General features: G+C 34.5%; 1 protein-coding gene and 2 long non-coding RNA genes across 4 annotated transcripts in view; 1 reads left to right on the plus strand and 2 right to left on the minus strand.

The window, feature by feature from the left end:
- Positions 1–27815, minus strand: part of LOC112605269 — a 557341-nt gene that overhangs the window by 316204 nt on the left and 213322 nt on the right. The gene's annotated exons all lie outside the window — the stretch shown is intronic.
- Positions 11533–27815, plus strand: part of LOC112605268 — a 60233-nt gene continuing 43950 nt past the window's right edge. The window contains exons 1-3 of the long non-coding RNA XR_003115385.1: positions 11533–11587; positions 17555–17697; positions 18697–18836. This is a non-coding gene — a long non-coding RNA (uncharacterized LOC112605268). The remainder of the gene's footprint in view (positions 11588–17554; positions 17698–18696; positions 18837–27815) is intronic.
- Positions 12880–14129, minus strand: LOC112605266 (L-lactate dehydrogenase B chain-like). Of its 2 annotated transcripts, XM_025354971.1 has the most exons (2): positions 13851–14084; positions 12880–13703 (listed from the first exon to the last, which is right to left on the minus strand). In XM_025354971.1, the coding sequence occupies exons 1-2, from the start codon at positions 14082–14084 to the stop codon at positions 13080–13082; spliced, it is 858 nt and encodes a 285-aa protein (XP_025210756.1). In that variant the 3' UTR covers positions 12880–13079. The 2 variants fall into 2 exon arrangements, with proteins under 2 accessions (XP_025210756.1, XP_025210755.1); XM_025354970.1 differs by having other exon boundaries at positions 12880–14129.

The following is a 27815-nucleotide window of genomic DNA, read 5'->3' on the forward strand; positions in this document are numbered from 1 at the left end:
AACATGAAAAAAATCGTATGTTTAAAACTACAGATTAGATTCTAATCTTCCATTTCTACTAGTGAAGCCCTGTCTTAGCAAGCAGCCTTTCTCCTTTTTTATAATTTCTACCCAGTCACCTTCAACATTTCTGCAAAAATGAGTTTCAAAGTATAATGTACAAAATTAGAGAAACATACGAAAGCACTAGGCTTATTATCTATAGCATTTGTAGGCGTAGATAAGGTCAAATCTGTAAATTGTTTAAAAAAAAAACACTTCGGATATTAATACTAAGCTGAGTGATAGATTGCAGGATGGTGATTTACATGTTGGCAGGATCAAAGTGTGCTGAGCGTGATGTGCGTGGAAGTGGCTTCGTTTCTCGTTTTCATACCACTGTGGTGCTATAAACCACAGCCTCGTCCATGAGATGAGATCCAGGCATGCTTTGGAAGCCCTCCTTTCTGCCTTGCACATATGCCGTATAAGCATAATGGGCCCCAAGGTACGCTCCCTGTGTGCAGGCCCAGCTGTCTGCTATGTTTTCCCTCATCCCATCTGACAGCCAGCAGGAGACTAACCAGCAGTAGTCCAGCAACCTGAGCCAGATTATCACCAGGCACACGAGACAAGTGATAAGTTCTGGGCTTTTTTGTTGTCTTTCTCTCATTGAAGATACTTTCCTGCAATTGTTAAGTGTGTGGTTTGGTGTGAAGTTGTTTACTCCAAATTAGCTTATCAAAATCACATTGCTGCCTGTAATTCAGTTCAGCTTCTCCAAACTGTAGGTTTGGGCATCAATATAGATTTTTAAAAATATGTTCCTTTGTTTTCATTTCTTGTTGCCCTCTGTGGCTATATCATCTTCAGATACCTTGACTGAATGTCTCTGAGTTCAGATGAGTTTGTGTCAGAGGCAATGTTCAAAATCTTTAACAATTGGTGTAGCACCAATTCTTTAGCATAGATGCCGGTCTTACAGCTAGAGCAGGATCCTAGATAAACCAGTTAGGCCAGTAATTCTTATTTAATTGCTGGATCAAAGAGATTTCTTTGATATCCAGCTGGGTCGCTGAGTGGTAGCAGCTTTCAGGCCGGCTGACTGTGGCAGAATTCTACCTACAACCAGTATAGCAAAATACAGTGTTTTCCAGGTAACTAAAAACACCGATTTAGTGAAGATTATTCTTGTATTACATTCAATGGCATCAAGCTATTTTAATGGTATAAATAACCCATGATTATGTCTAACAACATTCAAAATATTGTGTTGACTATTTTAGGAAATAACATTGCGCCTCAAAATCTGTTTGTTTAATTGGTTGGATTGGATTAAGGAAATTCGTAGCGAGTGCACTTAGGTTAACGACGACACAGTAGTCAGAGTTGGTAGTAACAATTTTTCTGCATTTGTTTTTGTTCTTTAATCAATTTAACTACATATACTTGACTGTCTGTTACTTCTGGATCAAAGAGCATCTTAGTAAATTTTTATTTAGGTGTGAATTCTGAACCAACAAGTCATTAAAAAATGTTTGTTGTGTTTCAGTCCACATTTTTGTGCATAGAAAAGGCCACTGTAACACTTTACAGTATAATCTCACATCTCACTCCTCCACTTAAAAAGGGACATGTCAGGGATCTTTCATATATTGAAAATATTCAGAGATCTGAAGCAGCTTGAACAAATTTAATTCTCAGTGCCTTACTTTCAACGTCTTAGTAAGCCTACTACCAAAACACACAATAATACATGGAGTTGTAGACTATGCTCATGTAATACTCTACATATACACACTTACATTCTTTCCCTCTTTGTCTCTCCCTCCCTCTCTTCCTCACTGACATACACACAGACACACACACACAGAGAAGTAAAAATATGAGGAGGCTTTTGATTGGGGTCTAGTGTAGTCTGAAATTCTGAAACACAGTTAATTCAAATCCCTCTTTGCAATTTTAACTCTATTTGAATGAGATCAATTAACTAATTGTTTCAGCCTATTCTTTGTTTTCTATCTGGAGAACTCCAATATTGAGGAATCAAAACATGAAGAATGAAAGAAAAGCTCTCAAAAGCTGGCATTTCTATTTAAAACACACCTTTCATTGCACACTATTCAATGACTTTGAGGTCCCTAGGTTTATGATTTATATTATTTTCTCTTTGGTTAAATGCTTTATAAATACATGTTCTCCTCTGTTGTACAAGTCAAACTGTCTCGTGCTTCTTTTATGCAAAACTGCTTCCACATTGGATGCACTTCCTTCCACACAAGAGACAACTGAAAACGGAAGATCATGCTAATACCTATGGGTGCTTCATTTAAAAGTTAAATGGATCTGCCTCTGAATTCCTGAATTTCTGTAACTCTTCCAGATGAAGTCATGGCTGTCAAACTCTTGAAGTTCAGTTTTACATGTTCCTGATCTCATTCTGTATAAGAAAGGAATCATATAATGAACTCCCTCACAGAAGTAAATGAAGTAAGGAAATAAATCTAGCTTTTGTCTGGTGGTAGTCAGAATGCCTTGATGTTGGTCCTTCCTGGGCTCATGATGACAGCTCTTCCCAGGCTTTCCCTGTTTCTTGCCATGTTCCAGAGGTGAAAATGTCTCAGTGTGATTCTTCCTAAATATTTGTCTCACTTCCTTTAAATAAAAGCTAAATACTATGTCAGAATTTTTATTTTACCAATTGACTCCCTGATGGTCAGGATGGGTAGTGATGATAGCACGAGAAAGGTGAATTAAAGTATTTTAAATGTTCTGGCATATTCAACATTCCTATATATCAAAGATTGGTGACATTAATAATAAATCTGTCAAGGCTATTTGATTGAGGCGTATGGAAAGAATCAGTGGCTGCGCTATAGAACTCAGCATTGCATTTGAGGTTTTACCATTGATCTGTGATTCATTGGTTCCTAACTTTCACTATGTATACATGGATTGTTTGCTCCAGCTTTCACCTGATTCAGACTAGCAAATATCAGCAAGGAAGCTCATACTTGTTGCAATGTATACTTATTTGATGACTTAAGGAAATAATACTTCATTTTATTTTCTCTCTTCATTCCAATATTTTTCATCAATGTCTAAGGTTTCACTGTTTTAAAATTCTACTCTCACTATCTTTTAATTCCCAAACTCCAGTTAACTTCACTTCAGCTTCTGCCATATCCTTAGTGATCACAATTATTATTACAGATTTTTCAACTGTTGTTTAGAATCATCTGGGTCTATGTTAACAATAATGCCCCCCAGGCAGCACCCTCAGAGGTTTCTTAGTTCTGAAACAGGGCCCTAGAACCTCCATAATCATAAACACCCCAAGCAATTCTGATTCAGGTTGTGCTCCTGCTTACACTTTGAGAAACACTGACCTCGATATTCTAACCCACAAAGTTACTTCACCAAGTAAATATTAAAATTCAATACTATCTTTGGACACAACATCATAATTTGCTATCTCTTTCTCACTCCCATTCATAAATTCTCATAGAATTATGCCTTCATGATAGGCAGTGTTTCTTAGATTATGCATCAGCTAAGCTAACTTACCCTCTGCATCCTATTATTTACATTTAAATATTCTCTTGCCAGCATCTGAATTCCCTTTCATGTCTTACTCTAGTTACATAGCCCCTCCCACTGAAAAGAGAAAAATAAACAGAAAAATGGGGAAAATTTTAAATAACTCTAATAGTCCTATATCTGCATTACTGTGTGCAATTGGAGAAAATCATTGAACTAGTTGGTCACCAATAACAATTCTGAGTTTTAAACTAAAATGTCCTCAGTACCATTTATCAATCACTTAATTTTACCTCTATACCCTACTTCACCCATTTTAAAAAACAGTATTCCAAATACAAAGACCAATAATAGAAATTCCAGCTGTACTTTCAAAAAAATTGTGCTGCTTTCTTCCATAATTTCCCCTTAAATTATTGTCTCTTTCGCAAACTTAGAAACATCAGCATACAGGTCTTGCTTATCTAGTCTCATTTGTTGAAACAATTAGTCCTTCTCCTAATCTGGGCCATTGTTGTTCTCCTTCACGACATAACTTAAGAACTTTCCTCATTGAACATATCATTTCTCTTTTGCATATTCACTCTGTTGGACAGGTAGTGCCTTGTCCTTAGCCAATAATATGTATTTATTGTTCCCATTTTATAAAAATATATTTTGAACTTTATTTTTCTCTAGCTATTGCAGTATTTTAAAACTTTTTAAAAATTGTAGAAAGAGTTCTCTTTTGCTAACTTATGTTGATTATGACCCAGATGCTATTCAACCGTTATTATCTACTTTCTATTCCCATGTCTTCTCTTATCTCCTTGACATAATGTTGGTTGGATAATTTTCTCTAACTGCTAAGTAGCTTCACCTTGTTCTCTTGAAATACGTATTATCTTTCTTAGAATTTGCAATCATTTAGTCAAAAACCTAAGCTAAGTCTTTTGCTGCTATTTTCAACAAATTAATGCAATTCATTTCTTGCTATGCTTTCCATGATTTAGATTTTTATCTCATAGAACTCACAATACACAGTAGCTAGATATATTGAATTTATCCTTTATTGCCTTTTTATTTTTACTTTATAATTTTTATTTCTTTACATATTTGCATTTTGCTCTGGTACAGAGTCACGACATATTGCTTTAAATTTTAGGCTATTCTTTTATTTTGTCCCAAATACTTTTATAAATAAGCAATAATTTGATTAAAAGTTTTAAATAATTATTAAGTTTCATCATAATAAGTTTTATCAATTTGCTTTGTTTTGTTTCTCTTTCTCTAATTTTCTATCTTTCTGATAATATTTAGCATCCTAAATAATTATAAATAAGTATTTACATGGCTCAAAATGTACTTGATGTTAGGAGTGGAGAATCACTTTCATTTCTTTTGAATTAAACAACTTTATTTTTAAGATGGCTTTAAGTTTACAGAAAATTGAGTAAATAGTGCAGAGAGTCCCCAAAATATTCCCCTTCTTTCCTGTTCACAGTCTCCCTTATTATTAACATTTTGTATTAGTGTGTCACATATATTTTAGTTGATAAATTTATATTGATACATTATTATGAACTAAATTTTACAGTTTGTGTTAGGGTTCATGGTTTGTGTTATATAATTCTACAAGTTTTGACAAATGCATAATATCATGTTTCCACAGTTACAATATCATAGAGAATAGTTTCACTTCCTAAAGAATATCCAGTGCTCCATGTATTCATCCCTCTTCCTTCTCCCAAAGCCCTGGTAACCATTGAACATTTTCACTGTCTCTACATCTTTGAGATGTGCCTTTGACAGATGTCATATGGTTAGATCATATAGCATGCACTTTTTTTAGACTGGATTCTTTCCCTAAGCAATATGCATTTAATAGTCCTCCACATCTGTTTGTGATTCAATAGGTCATTTCTTTTTATGAATGAACACTATTCCATTGTATGGATGTGCCAGAGTTTGCTTATTCATTCATCCTTTGAAGAACATTGAGTTGCTTCATGTTTTTGGAGATTACGAATAAAGCTGCTATAAATATTTGCATGGAGATTTTTTGTGTAGACATGACTTTTTAACTCATATGGTTAGATAAGTACAGGCATAATTGCTAGATAATATATAAAGATTATGCTTAGCTTTGTAAGAAACTGATAGACTGTCTTTCAAAGCTGCTGTATCAGTTTATCCATCAAGTAGTCTTTAAATTTTTGATATGATAAACAATGATATAGCATACACCATTTTAATGACAAAGTTGCTCACAAGCTTAAATATGTTCTTATGACATTTACATGTTTTCAGACATAAACTACTAGTCAAAGATTACACACATCTTAAGGCTATATATATGCATTTAAGAATCATCATATAATAAGCTTACACCAGCTTTTATTTGTGCTCATATTTATAGCTTAGAAAAAAATAGCTTTTGATTGAGGAATTTTGAAGGATTTCATGATAATAGCTTTGAAATAATGAAATTAGAATAAAAGTAATCAATCAGCTTCTATAGCATGAGAATGAATATTGCCCAAAAGCTCAAACATGTACTGATGGGATAAATGAAGTGGGTTATGATGGAACATTTCTTATGTAAGATGACTGCCAATTCATAAGGTAAAGTAGAATGCCTAATATCAACAATAAAAAAATCTGGAAGCTGAGGTAAACAGAACATTTCTCAGAGATATGATGTACTTCTATCCTATTTTGTCATGGTCATGAAATAAGAATGGCCTTGAAGTCATGGTTATAAGATAAATATGAACACATTCGTATGTTCTGAACTGTGCCTAACAGACAAGCCATGTTTTACCATAATGTTCTGTGCTTTAGAGACACTTGTGGAATAGTATGGCATTAAGAGGTGGATTTGCTGTGAGATTGATTGTTTCCATGGAAAGCACACATTCACACACCTACACCAAGATGAAGTTAAGTTCATTTCCTGGTGCCGTGGAGAGCAGCTCTTATTAAAACAGCAAATCTAAGGGTTGAGAACTGGCATTGATAATGTCCAGGTCTCAGATAAACCTTCTCATGTGGCATAAGGCTGTGCCTCTTAGTGCATTCCATAAAATGATCAAACTTTCAAGGGAGCAATTCTGAGGTTCAGCAACATCAAACAGGACTTTCTTATGTTACAGATGAACACTAGAGCATAGTAAAGTCATGCTGGGCTTTGCCTCCAATTGTTTGGAGCTAGATAGTCCCAGAGTCTTAGTTCATTAAAAGAATGACTTAGAATCGGTTTTTGGTTTTTGTTTTTTTTTTAATGTGTGTGTGTGTGTGTGTGACATATGTATGTTAATGAACATACATATTTAACACATTTAAAGTGTCTGAGACTCCCATAACATATAACTCATTACTCTATGAAACTCAATGATAAAAAAGAATATCTAACTTTCTGCATAAAATTTAAAGTTCAAAACCAAGACTAAAATAATGGCTATTATGTATTGAAATAAAATAAATGAGATAATATAAAAAGTAGTGTTAAAAACTAACTGCTTTAATTTCAGCTATTCTTCTAGGAGAGTGATAAAGAAGGAGGAACATAGGCAGTAATCATAAAGTCTTCACAAAGTAACCTTTGTTTTTTTGTGATATTTCACATATTTCTTACACTTGAAAATGCCTCTGGGAATTAATTCTTATTCTTCAACATTTCACCTGAATATATAAAATTAGAAAAAGCCAGAGTTGGCAATTTGTGAGAGAATTAGGTAACATCTCTCGCTGTCTATTGAATATCTACACAGAAAGAGATAAGATACATGTTTTTAAAGCATATGTAATATTGAAAATATATACTCTAAGTGAAGTCCAGGTGAAGTACCTGCTAGATATTCTGGACAGGACATAGATGAATTGAATTCTATTAAAATGTAGGTTTAAAAATGTGGAAGGTTAACTTGAATTGGAAAATGATAAATAAAAGGTATAATGAGGGTTACATTAGTTGATTTCATAAACAATTTTAAATAGAGCATTGGTGTGGACTAAATTGTGCTCCCTTAAAATTCATGCTGAAGCCCTGTTCGCCAATGTGATCATATTTGGGGGGGTGCTTGGGAGTTAATTAGGTTTAGATGAGGTCATGAAGATGTGGTTTTAATGATGATATTAGTACCCTTACAAAAAAAGATACCAGAATGCTTGCTCTCTCTCACTCTTTCTCTCTCTCTCACTCTTTCCCTTTCTCTCTTTCTGCATATGAGGACACAGTGAGAAGGCATCTGTGTACAAGGCAAAAAGCAAGCCCTCACCAGAAACCACCCATGTTAGCACCTTGATCTTGAACTTCTAGCCCCCAGAGCTGTGACAAAATAAATTCCTCTTGCTTAAGACACCTGATCTACGGTGACTTGTTATGGCAGCCTGAGCTGAGTAAGACTATATGCTATACATAATTGCAATACACGAGAAAGTTGAGGTGTGTATGTATATTTGTGTGAGCACATGTACAAATAGGTTGAGATAGAGATAGCAGGCAATGAGAGAGAGAGAGAGAGAGAGAGAGAGAGAGTAGCAAGCAAGCCACGAAAATAATTTTTTCCCAGTATTTCCTGAGGTAGTGCCTCTGATACCTGTGCATTTTAAAGTGAAATAAAAATAGAATTTTAGTCAACAACCACAAATCTATTGTTCTGGTCTGCTCTGTGGAAGAGTTTGGTGCTTGGCCTAGTAAATTCACTACACTGTGTCAAGAAGGAAGCATAAAATGAAGATTCCCTGTCCTGTATAGCAAAAGAATCTTGTGTTATATCACTTATCACACTGTCATATGTGCAAAATGCTATTTAGAAGCCTATCTTTTTTTCAACTTTTATTTTAGATTCAGGAGATACATGTGCATTTTCGTAATCTGGGTATATTGTGTGATGCTGAGGTTTGGAATATGAATAATCCCATAACCAAGGTACTGAGCATATACCCAATAGTTTTTCAACTGTTTCTCCCCTCACATCCCCCCCGTAGTCTCCAGTTTTGATTGTTGCCATATTTATATCCATAAGTACTCAATGTTTAGCTTTCACTTATAAGTGGGAAGATGTGATATTTGGTTTTCCGTTCCTACATTAATTTGCTTAGGATCATGGCCTCCAGCTGCATCCATGCTGCTGCAAAGGACATTATTTCATCTTTTATAACTGTATAGTATTCCATGGTATATATGTACCACATTTTCTTTATCCAGTCCACCACTGATGAACATCAGGATGGTTCCCTGTTTTGCTATTTTGAATAGTGCTGCAATGAACATGTGAGTGCATACATCTTTTTGGTAGAATGATTTGTTTTTTTTTTAAATAAATATCCAGTAATGGGATTGCTGGGTCTAATGGTAGTTCTGCTTTAAGTTCTTTCAGAAATCTCCAAATTGCTTTCCAGAGTGAAGAAGCCAGTCCTTTAGATAATTTTGATTTTTCCTTACTTTAGTATCCTGATTGATATCTGTATTTGGTTTTAGATAGGCAATCTGATTTAAAACCAACAAACAAGAGTATGCCTTTTCCATGTGCATGTTCTATCATGCCAGAACGAGGTCTCTTAAAATACCACTTTTCAAAAGGCCATAGTTTTGAAGGATCATGGAAGAAATGTTCTGCGCTGTTGACCTCTAACATGTATCTATTTTAGGTCTCAACCACTTACTACTTTTATGCTCAGCTTACATTATTACAAGGTGCCAAAACTACAAACAAAATTCCTTCATATAAATTAGTGACTAAATGCCATAGTTCCAAGTTTAGCATGTACTAAGGTGACAAATTGTTGAAGTATTGTAGAATAAATGATAAAGAATTACACCTTTGGAGGTGAATATATCCACATTTGAATGCTGTCTCTGTACCATCTGCTCATGTGATCTTCACAAGTTTAATGAAAAATGTACATAGGTACTTAGCCCAATGACTGGCATTTAGTCACTGACCACTTAATGTTAGCAGATATAGAAGTCTTCTAGCTTTAGAGTTTGGAAGGATATTTATTGTTTCTATTTGCTGCAATGCACTTTTTTCCCTCAACATGTACAGAAATTTATTTCCAAAATGAAGGGAGATAAGGAGAGAAGGTGCAGGTAGTGGTACTAACCAAATTCATCAAACCAGGCCGGGCGCGGTGGCTCAAGCCTGTAATCCCAGCACTTTGGGAGGCCGAGACGGGTGGATCACGAGGTCAGGAGATCGAGACCATCCTGGTGAACACGGTGAAACCCCGTCTCTACTAAAAAAAAACTAGCCGGGCGAGATGGCGGGCGCCTGTAATCCCAGTTACTTGGGAGGCTGAGGCAGGAGAATGGCGTAAACCCCGGAGGCGGACCTTGCAGTGAGCTGAGATCCGGCCACTGCACTCCAGCCCGGGCGACAGAGCGAGACTCCGTCTCAAAAAAAAAAAAAAAAAATTCATCAAACCCAAGATGCAACAAGAACAAGTCACTTTGGTTCCTGGAGCCAAACCTGAAGAGGGAATAGGCAGGAAGGAAAACACAATTGTAAAAATATGTAGTCAGTGAGATTATTTTTCTATCTCAATGATTTAGTTATAAATATAGATGTCTTCCCTCTATGCATATAACCAATACAAAATTCACTACCGTGAAATTTTAAAAATGAACTATTTCACATTTGTTAAAAAAGTAAAAATCACATACTTTTCTTCTCTTCAGGTTCTGAACTATTGCATGGAATAATAGCTAGTGCTAACTTCTATACGCAGTTAAGCTATATTAAACTCCTTTGACAATATAAGGAGCTACATAATTTCTATCACACTTGCCTTGAATTTAGGCATGAGAAAAATTTATTGAAGCAACTAAAAAGGAGCAAGTCAAGAAAAAGGAAAGCTATAAAGGAGACAAAAAGAAGACTAACAAATGAAACAATTACCCTGAAAAACTCGTATGTTTTATTCAAGTAGTGCAAATACTCCACAAATGACAATAAATGTAATCTATTACAACAAAGGCAGCAAAATAAAGTGCACATCTCAAGCATGATAAATGGCCCTAATAGGCTATCTGCTGAAAGATATAAGGCTTGCGATTAAGTCCACCCAAAGGTCCAAATTCCTTCTGGACCTTAAAGAAAAGATTCCGCAATGCACTTTTATTTTTATTATTTTAGTCTTTAAATTGTTGCATTGCCCTTTTAATATACAAACGTATGCATATGATATTTCCCATGTCTGCATTTAAGAAATATTTATTGTGAACCTACTATTCCAGGTACTGTTATAGGCCTTAAATTCACACACACACACACACACACACAAATCAGCAAATTTTCAGAATCATTGGGGGCAGCACCCACTGGATTGATTACCAATGCTTCCTACATGCTATTTGAAGGGTCCTTATTTTCCATAAAATAAAGAGAAATGTATAGCTCAAAACACATCTTTACAATAATAAACTTCAAGATTTTCCAGGATACTTGCAAATTTGAATATTATGTGTGATCAGACCATAATTGATATGTTGCATTGTCAATTTCTATCTTATGGTTACCATTGTTTTATAGTACAAACACAATTTAAACTTGAAATAATTCCTTTGTTAAAAAATAAAAACTTAAAACAAAATTTAATTATGTAAAAGCAAAAACTGCAGTGATTCCGATAGCAATATTCTATTATAAGTATTAGAAATCACATTCTTCTATTGGTTAGGGTGTCCCGAGTATTTTTTTCCTCCACATTTAGTATCAAATAATCTTATTGGTCTGGTATAGGGCATACATGTGTATTTCTATCTGTGTGTATTTCGACACATACATAAATATGTGTATATGTTAATCATTATTCACATACACACACACACGCACATATATATGCATTTAAGATGAGGACATTGAGGCTTGAGGTGATAGGTGTTATAGTAATAGTTGAATGGTATGCCCTTTGTTAAATAATCATCTTTCAGCTCCAATCGCTTTACTTTCCACTCTGTTTGGCAACGAGTGTTTGGAACTTTGCAAATCACACTTCAACATCACCAGCTGCTCAGATTCTTCTGAGACCAGAAGGGAAACTGGGAAGCTGGAGGAGAAGGGGAGAGGGCCAGGCTTTCCCTGTGTGTTTCCTGTTGCTGTTGGCAGCATCTCAGTTTGTGTGTGTGTGTGTGTGTGTGTGTGTGTTTTGTGGCATTTTATTTCCATCGCATTCATTGCAGTGTATTTTCTAAAAGTCTCCTGCAGCTTTTTGTAGCTGGCGTCTGGAGAGGGTTAGATGGAAGAGCTAGGAATAATAATGTATGGAGTACTAAGTCAGAGTGGAGAGAAGGGTCCTCAAAGTCCCCCTGCCTCTTCTTCTACCCCCATAAGGAAGTGTTTGCAGAGGTACCTGAAGAAGACCTCAGATAAGGGAGCCTCCAAATGAAGGCACCTGGGATAAGAATGCAGATATTTGTCGGGGCACAGCTGACCATATGGGTCTGAGTTTTTTGGTGCAATGCATTGGCTATATGCTAAATTTGATGTCGGATATGTAGCTTTGCCCCATGAGACCTGCCAGACCAAGCCTTTGTGATTGGCTAGGGTCAGGCCTGAAAGATCACCCACGGGATTTCAGCTGTACTACTAGTTCCCTTATGCCATTTTTGAATCTATTTATAGACCAAACCTCTCCCAAATTTCTGCAACCAGTGTGCATATTTTTCTTCACTGTAGATTAGCTTTGTCTTTCCTAGAACTTGATGTGAATATAATACTAATGTCGATAGATATGGATAAATTGTAATTACAGGATAGGAGAGTAGAAATAAAATGAGCAAAGTTCATGAGAAGGCAAAAAGAGAAGGCATCTAGAGCTCAGATGGAAGGATTAGAATAGTTATTTTATTAACAGCAAAATTGGAAGAGAAGACGAATGAAGTTGAAGATAATTTCTAAAAAGAAACTTAATATCACCTGAGATTATCATTTGTATAATCCCTTTGATGTTCAATATATTGTATTTTATTAATGATTTTCTGATTACAATCCATCCTGTTATACTCTACTTAGTAACTAGGTACTATTATTTTATCATTCATCTTTAAATGATAACTGTTGATGCAGAAATGCTTATCTGAAACATATGGTAGAGGAAAAATTAAATCTTCAATGAATTAAGAGCATGTAAAAATTATGAGGAAAGAAAAATACCCTAGGAAAAAACTAATCACATGAGAAAGGCAGGAAGCATTTAAAAATAATTAGTTAATACATATAATTTAGATGCCTGAGTAGTTAATAATGGTAGAGATGTTGAAAATGTCACTCACATTCATATGGGTGGAAATCACCATGTTTACTAGCAACCTATGGATGTGCAAATTGAATGAGTGAATGAATACAAATGGGTATATATATATATATATTTTTTACACTACAATGGTTAATTTTATTTGTTCAAGAGCTCATATTGCAAGCATTAAACCAAGCATAGGCTTTGATTCTATGAGCCCAAATTCACATATTGAAGAAGAGCAAAGCAAACTGCGATCCGTGTACACAGATGAAAACTAAAGGCTCAGAGTTAATAACATTGTAGTTTTTAAATTTCTATAGCCTAGAGCCCAGTAGTCACAGGTCTTTTAGGTCCTTCTGGATGTCCCACAGGGTATCCGCACTTTTCTTGAGCTGAGCAACTTCATCATCCTTTAGCTTCTGGTTGATAACGCTGGTTAATCCTCGGGCATTGAGGATACACGGAAGGTTCAGGAAGACTTCATTCTCGATGCCATACATCCCCTTTACCATTGTTGACACGGGATGAATCCTGGATAGATTTTTCAACATGGATTCAATAAGAGCAGCCACACTTAATCCAATAGCCCAGTTGGTATATCCTTTTAGCTTGATGACTTCATAGGCACTTTCAACCACCATCTTATGCACTTCCTTCCAATTTTCACTATCATTGTCAGTTCCCATTTCTGGATTCAATTCCTGGAGAGAAACACCTGCCACATTCACGCCACTCCACACAGCCACACTTGAGTCGCCATGTTCCCCCAAAATCCATCCATGGCAGCTGCTGGGATGAATGCCAAGTTTTTCAGCCATAAGGTAGCGAAATCTAGCAGAATCCAGATTACATCCACTTCCAATCACGCGGTATTTGGGTAATCCACTTAGTTTCCAGGTAACATATGTAAGAATGTCCACTGGGTTGGAAACAACAATTATGATGCAATCAGGACTATACTTGACGATCTGAGGAATAATGAATTTGAAGACATTAACATTTCTCTGCACCAGATTAAGCCGACTCTCCCCTTCTTGCTGACGGACTTCTGCAGTTACCACTACAATCTTAGAATTGGCAATCACAGAATAATCTTTATCTACCACAATTTTAGGCGTCTGAAGAAATAAGCTCCCATGCTGCAGGTCCATCATTTCTCCTTTAAGCTTATCCTCCAAAACATCCACAAGAGCAAGTTCATCAGCCAGAGACTTTCCCAGAATGCTGATAGCACACACCATACCAACTTGTCCAACACCCACTACAGTGATCTTATTGTTTGGGACTGTTGCCTCTTCTTCCGCAACTGGTGCAATGAGTTTTTCCTTAAGAGTTGCCATTTTGTACAGGAGGGAGAAGGCGCTGGAGACCTCAGTAACAGCAGTACGGAGAACACAATGTGAGCTCCAAATGGGTATTATATATATGTGTGTGTGTGTGTGTGTGTGTGTGTGTGTGTGTGTGTGTGTTTCCCTTTTGGTAAAGCAACTTCACATTTAGGAATTTATCATACAGGAGTTGCAAAAAGTCTGCTCAGGTTTTCACCTGCAAGAATGTTGACTCACATGCATATTTAAATTAGTAACACAACTAAAAAACTCCCCTGAGTTCAACGATGGAAACATAGTTAATAGTATAATAATACAGATAACTAAGTGATTGTGATGAATAGATCTTTGCAGCCTATTGTTAAGTGAAAGAACTCTAAAAATTATGTATAATATAAACCCATTTGTATAAACATAAATATAGAAAGATTTTGAAATGTTATAGCCAAATATTTACAATCGCCGTCTCTTAATTGGTGAGATTACATATGAGTTTTAGATTTTTCTTCTTGTTTTATTTTGGATAAGATTATTTGAATTTGCCTCAGTAAGCATATATTACCTTTGCAATAAAGATAATTTGCATTTCTAATAGATTACAGTTTGTTTCTACCCATGTTTCAGTTGTTATTTTGTGTTGTAACTATCGCTCAGAGCCCTTTGAGACTCCAGTTCTAGCAGAACAATTTTGCAACTGCTTTTCACAGTGTTAAAGTCTCTCTGGATATTCTGCTTTATTGCTCTAATAGTTTAATGTCAACTCTTTTTCATAAGAAAGATCTATCTTGGGTATTTCAATCATCTTGCAAAAAAGGAAAAGCATATTTTTTTCATGAAGGATTGAAAATAAATAAATGCTTGGCTTTATATGAGATCATAAACTTGTTATCTTTTACTTTTTTTCTTTTGTGTGTGGGAAAATGTCAGAAAATTGCAATAGTAGGACTAAAGTAATAAATTAAATTATAACTAGTAGAATAATATAAAATGTTAACTATATTACTTAAAGCAGGATAACATAGTGAGAGCTACTATATAAGAAAAACTTGGATTTAATTTCTTACGTTTTCATCTGATAATCATGTGATCTTAAAGTGATTACTTAACATATGAGTATACCACAATAACCTCTTAAATATACAAATTTTCATGCCTTTTCTTGTAGGATGAGAATCAGGCTTAAATGAGTGATGTGTAAAGACTGATATATTGTGAGGATGTAATTACTATTATCTATACTTAATTTTTTTATTGTTCAACCAGCAAATACATATCAGATGGTAATATGTTCTATGAAGAAAATAAACAGGACAACCTAATAGTGAATGAAAATTAGCTTTGGAAGAGATTTGAAGAGGCTGACTTAGATTACTTGAGTTCATTAGAATTTAAATATGCTCATACCTACCATCAAGTGTGATCCCACCAAGTGTCAAATATTTCCACATTGTAACAAGCAGTATTATTAACAAAAGCCAATATATTACAAAGGTTTTCTATGTGGCAAACTGTAAGATTATTTACTTTAATACTATATTAGCACCAAAATTGAAGTATAATATCGACACCACAGACATCTGGACAAAACCAAATGGAAAAGTCGATTTCATGGAAATGAAGAGTACAAAGGTGGCCACCAGAGGCTGAAAGGGAGGCAGAGAGTTGAGAAAAGGGGGAATGTTGATCAAAGGTGTTAAATTACATTGAGCCTAAAGCTGCTTCCGTAGGTATTTTAAATTTGACCTATAGTTTCTCTGTACATAGCGAACTGTAACCTAACTGAATATATAAACAGATTGTAACTTACTCTTGTGCCTATTACCACGTTTCAGCCAATCAAAGGCAGCCAGCTGTTCAAACCATATTTAAATAAAGCAAATGCTATGCTGTAACCATTCCAGCTGTTTCTCTACCTCACTTCTATTTACTGTACGTCACTTTCCTCTTTCTATCCATAAATCCTCATGGACCACAAGGCAGTACAGAGTGGCTTTGAGCCTCCCCTGGTTCTGGTCTGCTCGATTCACAAATCATACTTTCAGTTTCAGTTAAGCTGGAGGACAAAGTTTTAGTGATCCTTTCAACTGCATCATGACCAAATTTAACAATAAAGTATTGTATATTTCAAAATTGCAAAAGAATATATTTTTAATGCCTTCATCACACAAAAAATAACAGACTGATGAGGTGAGGAATATATTAACTTTATTAACTCTCTGGACAATGAATACATAGGTCAAAATTGTATACCCCATAAATATACACAACCATTTTTTGTCAATTGAAAATAAGTTCATAAATATATTTCAGTTCCTACTGCTTCATTTTCATCACATTTGACATGAAATTACAAAGTGGCAAAATTTATTTTGTGGCAATGGACTATAAGTAAGCTCTCTACCTATACCCAATTAAGCCATGGTTAAGTAAAGAGAAAGTCCACAAACAGTTGGCCTGAAGTTTAAGACATATGAAAGAAATCTAACAATGTTTAAACCAGCACTGACGGAATATGAGAACATAGATTTTTAAAATTTGAATTCCATTTAATTTTTTAATTTAAATTTTAATTTAATTAAAATTTTTTTATTACAAAAAAATTATGTATACATAAATATCTTCCCAATGTATATTTTCTAAAATTTAAGGTTTATTTTCCACTAGATGATGACAGAATTCTTGTCTCAAATTTAAGATGTGGGTCAGGTTGATGGGCATGGTTCTTGGTCTAATTTTTAATTTCTCAGAAAGGTTTTCAGTGCAAGACTACTGCACTAAAGTGTGACTTCTAACTTTAAAACTTGGTTCTATAATACACTACACTAATGTAAAAATAAAAGGTAAAGTTTCCACCATAAATGGCGCGCAGGAGAACTCTTGCTGTAGTTACTTCTGCTTAGAATAGTGTATTTATGGTGAAACCCTCCCATAGAAAAATGTGACATATGAAACTTACTGATTCTTCCAGTCCCTTTCTTTCTTCACTTTTCTTCTCTGGAAGTTGCTATGTTTGAGTAGTTTATAAAGTTTAAGGGTTGAGGGTAAAACGGGTGATTGGACTTCACCTCTAAAAGAAATATCCAGTGCAGTGCAGGATAGCTATCCCATTATCTCAGTGCAGTTTCTACACTGAGGGACCTATAGTGCAGGAGGGGCTTTATTTCCTCTATGGGATCTATTTTATGTATCAAGGTGTAACTTTGGCTTGAGGTGAAAACAAATTTCAAGTAATATAACTCCATTAGCATTATTAGTAGCCTATTACCTCCACAGCCCCTCACACACTTTTAGTAGGTTGACTAGCAGTTTGAATTTCTTGGTAGGGTTGTGTTTACATTGTGTTGTACTTATCACTATTTTAAAGGATACTTTGCAATAGCTGCATATGGGTGTGTTGGTCATTCTGCAAGTAAATCTGGAATCCTTTTGGAGATTATAATATAATATACTTAAAGTACTATTTTTTTTTTCAAATTACAAAGAGACAAAAGACAAAGCCTTTTGCTTCTACTATAAATAGGACACCTGAGTCAATTATGCCCCTGTTCCAGTGATGGAACTCAGCATATTTCTAAGGAGCAGAGAATTCAGAAACTCCCATGGGCCTCCCACAGCTGGAATCTAAGTAAGAAAATGAATTCCATCCCTCACATGTTTTAAAAATGCAAAAGGCTGCTGACATTCTAGTTATAAAAGTTATCCGGGCTGTCAATTTTGTGACTTTAATGTATTCAATATTCCAAGAAAACGCTTCTTGGAGTCTGGCACCTGCAAATACTGATTTCTTAAATATATGTTTTGATGCTGTGTTACAGAAATTGTAATTACAACAATTTCAAACAAGTAGTTGTACTGAGTGATATGTTCACTACCCTTTACGTTTAGAAAGAAAATATTTTTTAGTAGGTAAATATTGCTGTTCAATCCTGTTGACAGTTTGCTTTATGAATTTGAGGTGGCTTATGAAAATTTCCCTGAATTTTGAAAGCTCTTTTATAGCCTCTGGATAACTTTTACTTTCACAGAGCTTTCTACCTAAACTGCTAAGTCCATGATACAATATGTTAAAAATAAACATTAGTGACATATTGCATTTCAAAATTATTATATATAATCACTAAAATATTATCATTTTAAAAATACAATTCTTATGCACAACTTTTGCATTAGTTACTATATTTTGCTTTTATTATTTATAGCTCCTAGCCATATAAAGCTTCCTTCACACTGGTTTTTCACACTTAAGAATTTTCTTCATTTATATTTGTTTGATATTCAAAAGTGACACCTTTTTGTTTTTTTGTTTTTTTTTTTAATTTCAAATGTTATCACTTACAGTTATATACTTATTTGTCTTCAAACTTTCACTTCTGGGTCAAATAATGGACTGTAATTTGGTTTTTATATTCATCACTAATTTTTGGATTTTGTCTATCCATCTATTTATATATGTGGTTTAATCAATAAAATGCAAAAGACTGGTCATTACTCATCTTTCTAGTAGATAAGGTGAATAAGTAAAAACTTAGAATCTCAGAAGTTTACTTGAGCAAATTTTTTTCAGGTTCAAGAGAACCTCTAATTAGAAGTTCATGACTCACCGTATCAATTTTTTTTTCACTAGAACAACCACAGAAGTCTCAGAAAAGAGAATATAAAAGCATACAACAAAATAAAGGAGTCATAAGAGTACAGGAATCCCATACATGAAGTTGAACAATATTCGGTTTTAATTATTCACAATTATCTTTTGTATAATTGTAGGTAAGTTTATCTTTCTAATACTGGCTTTGTCTTTTTTAAAAAATGCAGATAAGTGGCCGGGTGTGGTAGCTCACGCCTGTAATCCCAGCACTTTGGGAGGCCGAGGCGGGCGAATCACAAGGTCAGGAGATAGAGACCATCCTGGCTAACACGGTGAAACCCCGTCTCTACTAAAAATACAAAAAAAATACAAAAAACTAGCCAGGCGTGGTGGCGGGCGCCTGTAGTCCCAGCTACTTGAGAGGCTGAGGCAGGAGAATGGCGTGAACCCAGGGGGCGGAGCTTGCAGTGAGCCGAGATTACGCCACTGCACTCCAGCCTGGGAGACAGAGCGAGACTCCGTCTCAAAAAAAAAAACAAAAGAAAAGTAAATAAGTAAATATCAGCTACATTAGGCATTGTGAAGAACAAATCAAATATTATGTAAAACTTTTTTTGAAACAGTGCCTAACATGTATAGCACATCAATAAATAGGGATTTTATTGATTATTTTAAATTAATCTTGCAACAATAAAAACTAAGAGATTAAAAGACAAACTTCTATTCGAATCTGGGGGTAAATTTCCTTACTTAACCACTATAATTAAAATTGAATTTACAATTGAAAATTGATATTGCTAAATTCTGTCTTACATGTGAAAAAGCAAGTCTAACATGCTAAAGAGTGGTAAATGGTTGCCTCTTCTGGTACCTACATTATGTCTCGCTGATCCCAGTCTTACAGTTTTTATAACCCCAAATCTGAGGCGCCTTTTATTTATCTACATCTATATGTATATCTATCTACCTATATCTATAGTTTTGTTTTTGTTTTTGTTTTTTGTTTTTTGTTTTGAGGTCACTATACTACAGTTTTTCTATCTAGCGTATCTCTTTCTGTTTATATGCAAGACAACAGATTACATGTGGGAGATGCTTGAAGCGGAGAGGTGTGTCTCTAAAAGTGTGATATCTACAATAAATCATTTGGAAAGAGTCCTCAACCGGCTGTGGTGTCTTAATGCCTGTAATACCAGCAGTTTGGGAGGTCGATGTGAGTGGGTCGCTTGAGCCCAGGAATTCAAGATCACCCTGGCTGAAATGGTGAAACCCCATTTCTACAAAAAATACAAAAATTAGCTGGGCATGGTGGCGCATACCTGTAGTCCCATCTCCTCGAGAGAGGCTGAGGTAAGAGGATCACTTGAACCTGGAGGTCGAGGCTGCCGTGAACCATGATTGCACCACTGCACTCCAGCGTGGGGGACAGAGCATGACCTTATCTCAAAAAAAAAAAAAAAAGAGTCTTGATGCAAAGAGCACTGCTGGTGCTTTAAGCTTTGGATTTTGGATTCTCATGTACCTATTGATTTATCATAGCAATCAAATTAGCCGTGGAGTCAGAAGAACATTAAGCCTCAATTTGGCAGACATAGTATAGATAAATAACTTAAAGTCATTATCAATTGTACTAGGCAACAAAGTATAACTATCCTTTGGTATTAGGGCTAACAAAGAGATTCTCACACACACACTATATATATGTACACACACACACATATACACACACACATATATAGTGTATACAATATATATTGTTATATATATAATATATAACAATCCCTTTGTTAGCCCTGAAAATGCCCTTTGTTAGCCCATATATATACAAAATGCTCAACGCACTAATCGTCAGGGGAATGAAAATCAAAATGAGTTATCACCACACCCCGCTTAGGATAGCTATTATTAAAAAGACAAAAGATATCAAATGCTGGTGATGATGAAAAAAAGAGAACTCGTCCCGGCACGGTGGCTCGTGCCTGTAATCCCAGCACTTTGGGAGGCGGAGGCGGGCGGATCACGAGGTCAGGAAGTCGAGACCATCCTGGTTAACAAGGTGAAGCACCCTCTCTAATAAAAATGCAAAAATTAGCTGGGCATGATGGCATGCACCTATAATCCCAGCCACTTGGGAAGCTGAGGCAGGAGAATTGCTCGAACCTGGGAGGCAGAGGTTGCAGTAAGCGGAGATCGTGCCACCTCACTCCAGCCTGGGCGACACAATCAGACTAAATCTCCAAAACAAAACAAAACAAAACAAAACAACACACACACACACACACACAAAAAACTACTCATCAATAAAAGGAAAATGCTTCTAATTTATTAAATACAACAGTCAAAATTAAATATATAGTAAAGGCAACATAAATGACAGAGCATTTTTAATCAAGCTTACATTGTAGTTGTTTAAATATTTTTGAATAATCTAATCATACAATTTTGAAGCCCATGCCCCTGTATGTAGTGTACTGTAGATCTTATGTACATATTTCATATATCAACATAATGATATATACAACATAGAATATAGAATAATGCCTAGTGCTTTTACATACATAGACATGTAGTTTGCATGTAATATATAAAAATTATTTATGTAAGCTACAAATGAAAATTAGTGGCATTATTTTTAACATGTCCTACAAAAAATAGTTATTTTTATGTTTTGTTTTAATTTAAAAGCAGAGTAATGCCAAACCAAAAAGGTATGTTTTCAAATTAACAAGTATTTGCTATACATGGACAAAGAAGAATATTTATTAATTACAATTAATTATTAATTAACAGGTTAAACATAAATGTCCTTAGTATAATAAAAATCAAACATTCCAAAATTTTACCCACATTTAAATATAGCTGTGGTGAATGGAAAAAGACACAAGATATAAACAAGATTTTTAGAGCGAGGAAGAAAACATCTAAGCTTACAGGTTGCACCCCAATAGCAAAAGGATTCTTTTTTGCCAGGGTTAGCTGACACAAGCAAAAAGCAATGCAATAGCCATAAATTTGCCTTGAACAAGATCTATTGTCTCTTTTGGTTGTTATATTTTAGTAGACTTTTTCAAGACTGAATTTTTCAGGAAACCTGAACATACATTTTAAATTTACATATTTTCCTCCTTGTTTTCATATGTTAAAAGACTTTGACTAAGACCCCAAAAACAATTTTTCAAAATCCCTGGCTAATTTTCACTTATTTTGCAAAAATCGAAATTTTCTATCATCTTTACCGAATATTTTCTTCCAAGACAAAGGGTTTCACTAAGTGAATGAATCTAACATATATCATTTAACATTTTTATTATATCATGCCACCCAACCTCACTCATTATGTTCTTTGCATATATGCTTTTGCTTGATCTAAACATTCAGTTCACCAAAATTAAAGCCACTACCTGCAAAATAGTGTCTTTTGAGAAGTACAATTAATGAAATGCTTTTTAAATGAATACATATCCATTTATGGAAATGGGCCTTTTCTTAGAAATAGTTTGTTGCTTGAGAAGTATCCAGCATTCTTTTGTGAATGAATTGTGCACATAGATGGAATGTGAAAAATAATGATAGCTGTTGATAATCATTTATATTATAACCTGACAATGAAACCTTCATTGTTTCATTGCCTGAAACAATGAAGTGAATTAAGAAAATAAATTGTCTTCAGAATGTACAAAATATAAAATTAAAGAAGTATAAATACCCTCTATGTGTCTCTACCACTGTCAAATATAGAGGGCACCATTCCTGAAAAATTAGCCTTAATATTCTGGTTAATTTGGGATGTGTATCCTTAGAAAGCAGATGGGGGAGGTGGGGGTGGGGTGGCCTATTGGCTTGATTACTGAGGTCACTTTACTCCCTACCTCTGATCTGAAGAGGTGCAAACAACTTTCTAAACATAAAATGACCAAGTATTTGGATTTTCTGCAGAGGAGACAATTCAACTGAAATTCAATGAATGTCTTTTTATTTCCATGATAGGTAAAGTGAAAAGTGCTAAGTTTTTAAAGATAAATTGGTTCCATTACTGGCCTTAAAAAATGTTCACAAATTGTTGCTGGCTAAGGGCAATTTGGAATGTAGCTAAAAATGTGGTAAGTGCTTGTGAATAGGTGCTGTGGGATCACAGAAGCAGCAGCGATTAATTCTGCTTAAAGTAAAGAGAAATACTTTAGAAATAAAGTGGTAAGTCAACTGAGACCTAGCTAAAGAGAAGAATCTTGCCAGGAAGGTAATGGGAAGTTTTCTAAATAAGAGAAAGACAACACAGTATCATCTTTAATCATCACATCTCTGTTAGGTATGTATTATCCCCACTTTGCAGGCCAATTTATTGAGGCTCAAAGACCTTGTTCAAGTTCCCTTTTTAAGTTACGATGAAAAATGAGACTGTAATGAAATGCTGTTGATCACAAATATAATTTTCTCAGCACTTCTTTCTGCTGTTTCAGTTAATAATACCAAACAGACAAATGACAATAGGTATGAAAATTAAAAGACAGATTAATATACATTTATCTTCATGGAAGTGGAATGGCTCCAGAAGAGCAAAGTCACAATAGAAAACTCTGCTCTGGGTAAAACAGCAAAACATTTCTGAGTTCAGGAGATAAAACTGGGATCAAAATGAAGTGGTAGAGAAAACATGGAGCCTGGTTTGGAGACTATGCAGGAAGCAAAAAATGCCATGATCAGTGTAGTGTTGAATGTACAAACAAAAGGCAGTAAACCTACATTCCTGTAAATGCTAGAACTTACTCCTAGGACAATAGGAACTCAAGGGGCAAGTTGCTAAAGAAATGAGAACAGCCAATGGATGCCACTAATACTTAACATAGCCCTTGTAAAATTCCATAATAAAATTGACAAAGAATTGTAAACACCGAAAAAGAGAAAAATTATCATTTCTCTCCATGACACAAGGGTGCCTTTCTAGAATGGCAACAAAGTGATATTGTAGCTTATAAATGAATAAATAGGAGTCTATAATACATAAAATCACATCTGTCTGCCTCTAAGTGTATTTTTCATTTTCTCGGTATCCCTCCTTCTATAAGCCAATAAAGTTCTTTCTTTCTCTCTCTCTCTCTCTTTAATTTTTTCCCTGGTGATCTTACTCTAACACCCTTGATACTATATATTTGTTTACTAAGAATAACTTTTATAAGAATAAATGTGCATAAATATTTCTGGCTATATCAGTATCTGTAGAGTATGCCTACAAAGATAAAAACTATAATTGAATAATACAACTAATATTATTTTCTTGAACTTAAATTCAATTCAAAAACATAATAATTATTTTATGTCTTTTAGTTGATAACTACACGTTATGAAATATATGGTGTAACTAAATTATAGCAGTCTCTCCAAATGGAGTTCTTTTTGAGATGTCACATAGTTAGAATCTACTCTTAACTTTGAAAGTACCATAAAGGCCAAAAGTTCTTTATCCCCAGATGTAAGATTAAACTGGAGATTTGTCTTCATGCACAAATCTCTCTCTTACTTACAACTTCTATTTTGACATTTCCTGACAATAAGAAAATATCTTTACCGGTATTCTGAGCTTAGTAGGTGTGCATTATGTGTTAGCTTCTTTATTTTTCCACTTCTCTTTCTTTCACACATATTTACTACCTTCTATTCTATACACAGAACACCTTTTCATGTGATTACATGCATTTGAGGATGTGAACTGTAGACTTTAGTTTATAATAATGTATCAGTATTGGTGCATCAATAGTTAAAAAAAAAAAAGTACCACAGTGATGCAAGATGTTAATAGATGAAACTGGCTGGGAGTTAGAGGGCATAAGGGAACTCTGTAATCTCCACACAAATTTTCTGTAAACCTAAAGTTGCTTTAAAAAGTATGTGTGTGTGGGCTGGGCGCAGTGGCTCACGCCTGTAACCCAGCACTTTGGGAGACCGAGGTGGGCGGATCACAAGGTCAGGAGATGGAGACCATCCTGGCTAACACAGTGAAACCCTGTCTCTACTAAAAAAAAAAATTTTTGCCAGTCGTGGTGGTGGGTGCCTATAGTCCCAGCTACTCGGGAGGCTGAGGCAGGAGAATGGCGTGAACCTGGAAGGCGGAGCTTGCAGTGAGTCGAGATTGTGCCACTGCACTCCAGCTAGGGCTACAGAGCGAGACTCCATCTCAAAAAAAAAAAAAAAAGTGTGTGTGTGTGTGTGCATACACACATACTTTATTGTATATGTAATATATACTTTATTTTCTATATGTACTTTTATATATACTGATTTATATATACTAATTTGTATGTAATACATATGTGGTGTATATAATATATAATTATATACGTAAATATAATGATTTTAACCCATTCTGTCAATCTACATTTAGTGTGTGTGTGTGTGTATGTGTGTGTGTGTGGAAATGAGAATAGAATTAAAATGGTTGCTACACAATATCAACTAAAAAAAAGAAAGAAAATAATGGAGGGAAGGAGGAAATAGTTGACAAAAAGGTAAAAGACATAGAGAAAGCAAAGCAAAATTGAAGTTTTGTCTTTCATTATCAGTAATTATTCTAAATGCAAATGGTTTGAACTCCAATCAAAAGGGTGAAATTGCCTAAGTGAAAAATGAAAAGCATATATGATTACACTGTGTGCTATCTACAAGACTCATTTCAAATATAAAGACATATGGATTGCAAGTGAATGGATGGGAAAAGATCCCATGCACGTGGTAAAAAAATAAGAGTTTGGGGTCACTCTACTGTTATCAGACATAAAAGACTTTAAGTCAAAAACTGTTATAAAATACATAGAAAGACATGCTGAAAATAATGCCAATTAATTAAGACAATCTGATGATGATTTTTCAGGTTTATTGCAGTGTAATTGCCAAAGAAACTGTACATATTTATGATGTTCTGATATTTACAAACACTCTGAAATGATTAAATCAAGCTAATTAACCTATCAATCACTTCACATATTTATCAGGTTTTTGTATTAAAAATATTTAAGGTCTACTATCTGAGAAGTTTTCAATTATACAATACGTATTATTAAATATAATCACAGTGCTGTTCAAACTTATTCCTCCTCACGGTAAACCTTTATTCTTTGACAAACATCTCTCCCTTTCTCCCCTACTACTCACACAATTTTCTTTCAACCACCTTTCTATTCCCCTTCTGTGAGACTGATGTTCTTTAAGATGTTTTAATACATAAACATTCCCTAGGATAGACCATATGTTTCCAGAATAGATCATATGTTAGACACCAAAAAAGTCTCAATAAACTTATTAATAAAAAAACCGAAATCCTATAAGTATCTTTTCAGACTATAAGAAAATGAAACAGGAAAACAATAACAGAAGGAAAACTTGAACATTAACAAATACATGGAAATGAACAACGCTCTAAAACAACCAACATGTCAAAAAAGAAATAATGATGGGAACTAGAAAATAAGATGAATAAATACACAAAATGCAATGTGCAAAAATTTAATAAATGTAGAGAAGGCAGTGCCCAGAAGAAAATTTATGGATTCAAATAACTACATTAAAAAAGAAGAAAAAGTCTGAATTAATTAACAAACTTTGTACCTTGAGGAACTAGAAATAAACAGAAAATTATACCCAAAGGTGACCAAAAAACAAATAAATAAACAAAAATAAGAATACAGTGGAGATAAAAAGAAAAAACGTAAATACAAAAAAAGAAACCAAAGTTAGTTCTTTGAAAATACTTTTTAAAAAATTAACAAGGCTTTAGCCAGACTGACAAATCAAAAAAGACAAAAATAACCAAAATCAGAAATGAAAGTGGGGTACAATTATTGACTTTATAATAATAAAAAGGATTATAAGAATATATTATGAATAAATGTATCTCAAACAATAGACAATCTAGATGAAATAGAAACTTCTCATAAGCACACAAATTGTCCAAACTGACTCAGAATAAATAGAGAACTGCAGATCTACAATAAGAGACTGAATCAGTTATCAAAAACCTCCCAGTAAAGTCCAGGATCAAAAGATTTTACTGTGACCTTTATTAAGCATTTTTAAAGTAACACTAATATTCCCGAAATGCTTACACGAAATAGAAGAAGAGAAAACACAACCTGACTCATTCCATGAGTCCCGTGTTATTCTGATACCACTGCAGAGTACGAAATGCTGCAGATGCAAAGATATTTTACGTTCATTGGTAGGAAGACAATCTTTTTGTGTCAATACCGCCCTAAGCAAGCTCTGGCCTGAATGCACTCTCTATCAAAAATTTAACAGTCCTTTAGGGCTAAACGAAAAAGCTTGTTCTCAAATTCATACGGAACTCCAAAGAGCTTAAAAAAGCCACAACAATTTTGAAAAAGAAAAAAAAAAGGAGGATTCATCTTTCTCAATTTCAAAACTTATTACAGTAATCAAAGCAGTGTGATACTGGCACAAAGATTAGAAATAATATATAACTCAATAGAATTAAAAGTCTTGAAATAAACCCTCACATATATGGACAATTGATTTTTTAAAAATATAGTTATCTTTCGCAGTGGGAAGGAGAACTATCCTCAACAAATAATACTGAGATAACTGCATTTCCACAAGAAAAAGATTTAAGTTGAACCCCACTTTACACCTTATACAAAAATCAACAAATGTATGAGCTAAACCCATAAAATCCTCAGAAGAAAACCTAGGCATAAAACTTTATGTCCCTGGATAAAACAACAGATTTGTTGATATATCGCCAGAAAACAAGCAACATAAGTGAAAATAGATGAATTAAGATTCACGAAAATTGAAAACTTTAGTGCATCAAACAAAATTATCAAGAAAGTGAAAATAAAACTTATTAAGGATTTCAAGTATCTATACATTTTATATTTTTTGAGAGCTTAATATATTGAATAAAGTACTCTTACAGCTCAAGAACAAAATGACAAAAACCCAATGAAAATTAGGCAAAAGACTTGTATAGACATTTTTCCATACAAGACAAACAAATGCTTAATAAGAACATGAAAATATTTTCAACATCTCTAGTCATTACAGAAATGCAAATTAAAACCTCAATGAGAAACCACTCACACCTCATCTCCTAAGACGGTTATTGACATCAATACAGGCAGGAGGTAGACAAATCCTAGGCAGAGAGGAGT

Source organism: Theropithecus gelada, chromosome 13, assembly GCF_003255815.1.
Source record: "Theropithecus gelada isolate Dixy chromosome 13, Tgel_1.0, whole genome shotgun sequence".
In the NCBI taxonomy this organism is placed as follows: domain Eukaryota; kingdom Metazoa; phylum Chordata; class Mammalia; order Primates; family Cercopithecidae; genus Theropithecus; species Theropithecus gelada.

Excerpts from the sequence above, each read along its gene's own strand:
- LOC112605266 (XM_025354970.1), bottom strand. The coding sequence starts at position 14,084 with ATGGCAACTCTTAAGGAAAAACTCATTGCACCAGTTGCGGAAGAAGAG.